The sequence below is a fragment of the Piliocolobus tephrosceles genome, unplaced genomic scaffold (genome assembly GCF_002776525.5).
Source record: "Piliocolobus tephrosceles isolate RC106 unplaced genomic scaffold, ASM277652v3 unscaffolded_36573, whole genome shotgun sequence".
Classification (NCBI taxonomy): domain Eukaryota; kingdom Metazoa; phylum Chordata; class Mammalia; order Primates; family Cercopithecidae; genus Piliocolobus; species Piliocolobus tephrosceles.
Genome location: NW_022320502.1, coordinates 1 through 7,929, shown reverse-complemented (window position 1 = coordinate 7,929; position 7,929 = coordinate 1). Strand labels below are relative to the sequence as shown.

Below are 7,929 nucleotides of genomic sequence, written 5' to 3'. Positions count from 1 at the left end.
AAAAGATGTTCTTGTAAGGCATATATATCAACAGTAAATAGGATGAATATTTTCAGGGGTGGATAGTATAACCTCATGAGAATATTCTTTTAAGGCGGAGGTTGATAAACCACTAGTGGCTGTTGCCTCTGGGAGCTAAGAACTGCTTTTGTTTTTTCAAGAGTTGTTTAAAAAAAGGAAAACGCCCAGATAAGAATACATAACAGTGAAAGTGGCCCACAAAGCCTAAAATATTTACTACTTGGCCCTTTACAGAAAAAATCTGCTGATCCTTGCTATAAGGCAGGGGTTCCCAACCCCCAGGCCGCGGACTGGTACTGGTCTGTGGCCTGTTAGGAACCGGAATGCACAGAAGGAGGTGAGCGGTGGGTGAGCGAGTGAAGCTTCATCTGTGTTTACAGGCTGCTCCACATCACTTGCAATACTACCTGAGCTCCACCTCCTGTCAGACCGGTGGCAGCATTCGATTCTCATAGTAGTGCGAACCCTATTGTGGACTGTGCATGCAAGAGATCTAGGTTGCGTGCTCCTTATGAGAATCTAATGCCTGATGATCTGAAGTGGAACAGTTTCATCCTGAAACCATCTGCCCCGCTTCTGTGGAAAAATTGTCTTACACGAAACTGGTCCCTGGTGCTGAAAAGGTCAGGGACCGCTGTTGTCATAGCTGAAGCACAGAGAGAGGTAGGACAGTAGAACAGGTGGGGTATTTAGAGACCGTTTTCTCTGGAGGTCACACGCAGGCTGTCCTCTGGCTGGATTTGGTCTTCAGAAGGGTTTGTGTGACCTGCATTGTGTCGAGACCCTTTTTTGAATGTATTGCCACATTTGAAAATCAGGAGGCATTGCGTAAATATCCACAGGTTGTAAAATTTCCTTTTCTTTTTTCAGGCTTCTAGCTCAGTATTCTGTTGTAAGTCCATTTGTTTAGTGATTGCAAATGGTAATTTTGTGAATCAGAATTTTCTTGCTATCCTGCACTCAAATCAAAATGTAGGAATACGTTGAGGATGATATATAACTGCAGTTGTCTTCAGTCATCAGTTGCAAAGTTTTATTTTTTTCAGAGCAGTATCATTGTTCTTACTGATGAAATTTAGAAAGCACAATTGGTCTTGTCATCTGTAACCTTCAGTTTTCTTTTTTTCTTTCTTTCTTTTTTTTTTGAGATGGAGTCTCTGTCGCTTAGGTTGGAGTGCAGTGGTGTGATCTTGCTCACTGCAAACTCTGCCTCCCAGGTTCAAGCGATTCTCCTGCCTCAGCCTCCCGAGTAGCTGGGACTATGAGCACACGCCACCACGCACGGCTAATTTTTGTATTTTTAGTAGAGACGGGGTTTTGCCATGTTGGCCAGGCTGGTCTTGAACTCCTGACTTCAGGTGATCGACCTGCCTCTGCTTCTCAAAGTGCTGGGATTACAGGTGTGAGCCATCGCACTGTGTGTAAATTTTCATACTCATCAGAATTAGACCATATTTCTCACTGATTAAACTTAAATAATTGTTATAAATTTCAACTTGTGAAATTTATGCTAAATGTCATATTTCTCTTTACATGTTGGGGGTTTGCATAAGATTTTATTTGAAAAATGATCCCATTTCTAAACCGTTTGAACATGACTGTATTAAACCCATCTTTCTGAAGGTCCCTAACCTTGGAGGCTAAATTTGCTTATTTTCATGCAGATTTCATGAGCACTGGAGGTTTGTGTTGCAGCGCTTGGTCTTCTTGGCAGCATTTGTTGTGTATTTGGAAACAGAAACACTAGTGACTCGAGAAGCAGTTACAGAAATTCTTGGCAGTAAGTGTCTTAATTAGTGGGATCTGCAGAATCAGGCATGGTTGCTTAGTTTTTGGTGGAAAGGGTGGTTGTACTTTGTTTCTTTTTTTTTTTTTTTTTTTTTCCGAGACGGAATCTCGCTCTATTGCCCAGGCTAGAGTGCAGTGGCCGGATCTCAGCTCACTGCAAGCTCCACCTCCCGGGTTCATGCCATTCTCCTGTCTCAGCCTCCCGAGTAGCTGGGACTACAGGCGCCCGCCACCTCGTCCGGCTAGTTTTTTGTATTTTTTTAGTAGAGACGGGGTTTCACCATGTTAGCCAGGATGGTCTCTATCTCCTGACCTTGTGATCCGCCCGTCTCGGCCTCCCAAAGTGCTGGGATTACAGGCTTGAGCCACCGCGCCCGGCCAGTTTCTTAAAACAAATAAGAATTAGCTAGAAACCACTTGTGGTTGTAGCTTGGTATCTGAGGATGAGTGGTTCCAGAGCTCTCCCAATACCCAAATCTGAGGATCTTCAAGTCCCTATATAGCTGGTGTAGTATTTGCATATAACCTATACACATCCTCCCACATACTTTAAATTGTCTCTAGATTTCTTAACATATCTAATACAGTGTAAGTGCTATGTAAATATATATATATATATTTTTTGAGATAGAATCTCACTGTCGCCAAGGCTGGAGTGCAGTGGCATAATCTCAGCTCACTGCAGCCTCCACCTCCCAAGTTCAAGCAATCCTGCCTCAGCCTCCTGAGTACCTGGGATTACAGGTGCCTGCCACTACGCCCAGCTAATTTTTTTTTTCCCCCTCAAAATGAAGTTTTGTGTTTGTTGCCCAGCTGTAGTGCAATGGCACAATGTCGGCTCACCACAACCTCCACCTCCTGGGTTCAAGCAATTCTCCTACCTTAGCCTCCTGAGTAGCTGGAATTACAGGCATGTACCACCACACTTGGGTAATTTTGTATTTTTAGTAGAGACGGAGTTTGTCCATGTTGGTCAGGCTGGTCTTGAACTCCTGACCTCAGGTGATCCACCCGCCTCAGCCTCCCAAAGTGCTGGGATTACAGGTGTGAGCCACCACGCCCGGCCCATTTTTTGTGTTTTTTTAGTAGAGATGCAGTTTCACCACGTTGGCCAGGCTGGTCTTGAACTCCTGACCTCGTGATTCGCCTGCCTTGGCCTCCCAAAGTATTGGGATTACAGGCGTGAGCCACCGCACCTGGCCTTTTCCCAAATGTTTTCGATCCACAGTTAGTGCAGAAGGCTGACTATATTTGGAAAAACAAAAGCTAAAAATAACAATGACAAACTTATTTGTACTTGCTTTAGTTTTTAAAATTGAATTTTTAAAACTTTCAAGCCTACAGGAAAAATGGAAAGAGTAGTAAAATGAATACCTGTTTATGCGCCACTTAGATTTACCACTTGTTAACATTTTGCTACATCTGCTTAGTCTCATTTTGTGTGTGTGTTTGTCAGCCATTTGATAGTTGCAAATATCGTAACTCCTTTCTTAAATGCTTTATCATGCACTTTCTAACAAGAAGTATATTCTCTGCCACAACTCGATACCATTTTTGATAGTATTACTTTTTGAGGGAAGACTGAATTGAATTTTGCTTAAGAACTCAAAAAATCCACAGTGAGGTCTAGTTGCCAAGGGTGTGAATATATTAAAAAGCCAGTTTTTAAAAGATTCATCCTTTCTTCACTTACTTTGGGAGAAATTATGTGTATATTTTTATATTCTGAGGCTTGACTTGGATTCACAGCATGACTTTATTTTCATGTGTTTTTTAGTTGAGCCAGATCGGGAGAAAGGTTTTCATCTGGATGTAGAAGATTATCTCTCAGGAGTTCTAATTCTTGCCAGTGAACTGGTAAGCTCAGTAACTTGCTGGTTGCTTTTTTGATCTTTCTGCTTCACTGTCAGTTTTTAAAATGGGTACCAAAATTCAGAACGTCTTAATTCTTTTCTAAGCCATCTCTCAGTCACCGGGTAGTCACTGACTGGCACTGTATGTGTTACAGTTTCCTAGGCATCAGGGAAAAGCCAGATCAAATGATGAGTGCATACTTACTGAGTTAAGAATTTTTAACAGATGATAAGACCTCTTCGTTTTAGGGTAGTAAGCATCTATTCCTGGTGACTATTAATTCATGTAATTGTTTTGGAGACTCATTTGTCTATATAACCATATAAGTTATTCTTATTCTTTATTCCTTTAATCACTATCTAGGGAAATTGCCTTGTAAAAGTCTAAAGAGAAAAAAAACTGTCAGTAGCAAAATTGAGTAGTTGTGATAGAGACTGTGCCAGTCTGCAGAGGTGAAAATATTTACTATCTGGCTCGTTAAGAAAAAGTTTGCTTGTCCTTGTTCCAGAGGAAAGCAGTCCGGGGCTGGTCTGATGATTCCTTGATCTTTGGCCCTAGGTTCTTCTAGCTTCAGCTTCTTTCTTATATTCCAGAACTGTTGCTCTAGTCACATCTTCACTCTAGCCAGCAGTAGGAGGAAATAGGAAAAAGGATATGCCCTCTCACTTTGAGGACATTTCTTTCAAGTTGTACACACAAATTCTGTTACCATTCTGGTGCCTTGCCTGCAGGGGAGGCAGAAATGGAGTCTATTGGAGTGGGTATGTGTGCACTGAAAACCTGAGGGAGATGGTGAGAATGGATAATGGGGTCCACTTGCAGGCTGTACCACGTGTCTGGCTTTTTCGAGACACTTGACCAGTAAACATGAAGCATCTTGTTAGTATTAGTTGTTAAGTGGAAGGTGTCTTTAGGACCATACATGTTGGGGCCAGGTGCAGTGGCTTACACTTGTAATCCTGGCAGTTTTGGAGGCCCAGGTGGGAGGATCACTTTGAGGTCAGGAGTTCCACACCAGCCTAAGCAACAAAACAAGACCCCTTCTTGATTTATATTAAAAACAACAACAACAGCAGCAACAGCAAAACCTTTATGTGAGACAAAAAGAACCCATATGTTGGGAATGCACTAAAGGGGTGGGGTCGTAAACCTGGGAAAGTGGAGAGGATTTTACAGAAAGGGGAATCTTTTTTATTATGTGAATATAGTTTTAAAAGCCAGTCAAATGGAGCAGTGGGTGGTTGTATACTGACACTGAGAAGGGGAGTCTTGAGTCTTGAAATCAATCTTAGTTCTCCTTCAAGACAGGGTTACACTGACGTAATTTTAGATTCTTATCCCAAGTCTGCCTTGCTTGATTCTAGGTGATTAGAGTTGCAGCTTAGTAGGTGGGCTCTAGAAATGTGATCATTTGGCCAAGGTTGGAAGAGATAGTGGAGCTGCTGTGATTACTTTGTGGTTTATTTCTTCGTTATGATAGCAGATGAGCTGTAAAGATGCTTGTGTATGTAATGTAACACTTTATTATGCAATAGCCAGTTTAAGAAATTAGAGAAATTTTAGATGTTAGTAATATTAAATTTTACTTGGCAGAAATGGTCTCATTTTCAGTGGGATTCTTTTCGGAGAAGCTCCTGTCTTGTCTGTACTTGCATGTGCCCTGAGATAGAACGTGAACGTAGCTGTCTAGACCTGCGGTTCTTGTGGCTGTGATTCAGAGGAAGATGGCGCTGAGGAGGAGCATGTTGTAACAAGCCCCTGATTTCTCTTTCCTGGTACAGTCAAGGCTGTCTGTCAACAGCGTGACTGCTGGAGACTACTCCCGACCCCTCCACATCTCCACCTTCATCAATGAGCTGGATTCCGGTTTCCGCCTTCTCAACCTGAAAAATGACTCCCTGAGGAAGCGCTACGACGGATTGAAATATGACGTGAAGAAAGTAGAGGAGGTGGTCTATGATCTCTCCATCCGGGGCTTCAATAAGGAGACGGCAGCAGCTTGTGTTGAAAAATAGGAGGCTCTCCTTGCTCCTGGCCTTGCTGACCTCAGTGGTTGCCAGGAAGGGGTGAGCACAGAGTGCCTCTTACGGTAGTTAGGATGCCCAGTTGCTAAACACTGCGCTTTATTTTCTTAACCAGTTGTGGTGTGAGTATCAGAATTGAAACACTTTTTTGGGGGTAAAAAAATAATAGCCTTTACATGGACAGAATTTTCTTTGTTGTTTCAGTGAATTTGCTCTGTAATTCAGTGTATTTGAGTTCCGTCAAAAAGTGTAAATGTTAGTTTCTTGGTAAAGTCCTTTTCTTGCTTACCTTGACTGTTGATGTGCTGATTGAGAAGTTCATTGTCTCCTTTGTGATTCTTCCAGACGTGATGCTTGATACTTTCTATATGCGAGTTAGCCATCCACACCCAGGCATAGCCTGGATACAGTATTAAAACAGATAATTAAAAAGATGGTTGCCAAGCAAGGAAAACTTATTTTATATTTCCCTTCCTTATTTTAAGCATTGTGAGTAAATCAGATGTTGAATTCTTTTGCCAAGGGAATTATAGCTCCAGGTTCTCTCTCACTACCATCAAAATATACAAGATTAAACTGCAAAGTCAAGCTCAACAGATTATTTTGGAAAGTTTTTGTATTAAGGGATTTAGTAACATCATTTTGTTCTCCACCATGCAGGGAGTAGAGGGCTTAGTGTTTTAAAACACCTCTGCTTTCTCATGTTGCCTTAATATTCTACTATTGCGGCAATTAAAAATTGTCTTCACGTACATTTGGAACTAACACGTGATATGATATATTCCTAAACTATGAAACCTTTTTTCTGGTAGTCAGCTAGATGATTTGATCTGGGAGTATAAAACCACCCACATAAGTTAATAAGCAAAATCCTGACTATTATGTTGTTAGAGAAAAATGCTTTGCTTTGTCTGGAAGAAAGATGAAATAATGAATTATAAATAAATCAGGCCGGGCGTGGTGGCTCACACCTGTAATCCCAGCACACTGGAAGGCTGAGGCGGGGGGATTGCTTGAGCTCAGGAGTTCGAGACCAGCCTGGGCAACGAAGTGAGACTCCATCTCTATATAAAAACAAAAAACACGAAAGCACACACAAAATAGATCAGTGGGATTTGGTAATATGTTTTAGAGTAAGAAATTTCAGGTTGTTAGTGACTGTCAGGTTTTAAATGTACAGTTTGGGGCAAGTCATGTAAATACTGTTGGTGGTCTTCAATTTTCAGGTAGTACTAAGAGTGTGTGCCAGGAAACTCTTGCTATCGAATTGAGATGATTAAAATGGTGACTTAATCCATAGTTACTTTGCACTCACTGAAAGGAAAGTGCTTTCCAGAATAATACAAAGTATCTAAAAGTGTCACCTTTTCTTGCCTGATCAATCTGATCAACAATTTGGGCTTCCTGTTTGTATGAGGGGCTATTTGGCATACTCTTCACAGCTTTTATCAGGCCAAGTTAAAGGCTGACTACATTTTTTCATCACGAGGAAAGCAGTTGAAATGAGGCATGAGTTACTGTGCACTGGGATTTTAGAACAATTTTCTTGACAGCTCTTTTGTGAAGTTAGGTTCTTAAAAGTGCCCATGATGGTCACTTAAAATGTGCATTAGTAGCACTGCCAGGATCAAGCATGAAAGACTTTTAAATTAGATCATCACACATAAGGCAGTAAGTTTGATAATAGGGTTTTTTTTTTTAACCTCTTTAAGTATTGATTCTGCTTGAGAATATTGAAGTACTTGCCAGAAGTTGTGGATTCCAGTTCTAACAAATGCAGTTTAAGTGGAGAAGCACACTGGTCTTGGAATTCCATTTGAGGATTTAGAAGTGTCATGTTTATACTTACTCAGTTGTGTTTGTTGCTGGCTTGTTGTAAAGCAATAAAATTTTTTTGGTCTTTTTGTAAGTGAGTGTGCTGCTGTAAGAAATCTCCCATGTGCATAACAAATTCTGAATATTTTTTGAGGCTAAAGAAGACCGGGGTGACAAGCACATACTGCTGTGTAATGGTTACACTAGCCAAAAGACACCAGCCGCTCAGAGTTCTGTGCTGTAAAGCGCAGATAACATTTGTGTGTTATACCTTGATTGGGGAATTAAAGGTCATTTAACTGAAGATGTTGAGAAACCTGGGCTTTGGTTTTAGTATACCAGAATTACTTTCTTCAATTGTAGAAAATCAAGCAGGTTAGAGAAAATAGAGATGAATTAGGAGACACTGTCTCATGGATTCATTTAT

At 41.1% G+C, this 7,929-nt stretch overlaps 1 protein-coding gene across 1 annotated transcript; it reads left to right on the top strand.

Annotated features, from left to right (window-relative positions):
- Positions 1–1,674: 1,674 nt before the first annotated feature.
- Positions 1,675–7,596, top strand: LOC113222940 (translin; the record flags this gene model as incomplete). The annotated part of the gene is made up of 3 exons (XM_026452510.1): positions 1,675–1,801; positions 3,587–3,666; positions 5,445–7,596. Coding segments are annotated over 3 exons (441 nt in total), but the record flags the coding sequence as incomplete, so codon positions are not given.
- Positions 7,597–7,929: the final 333 nt, after the last annotated feature.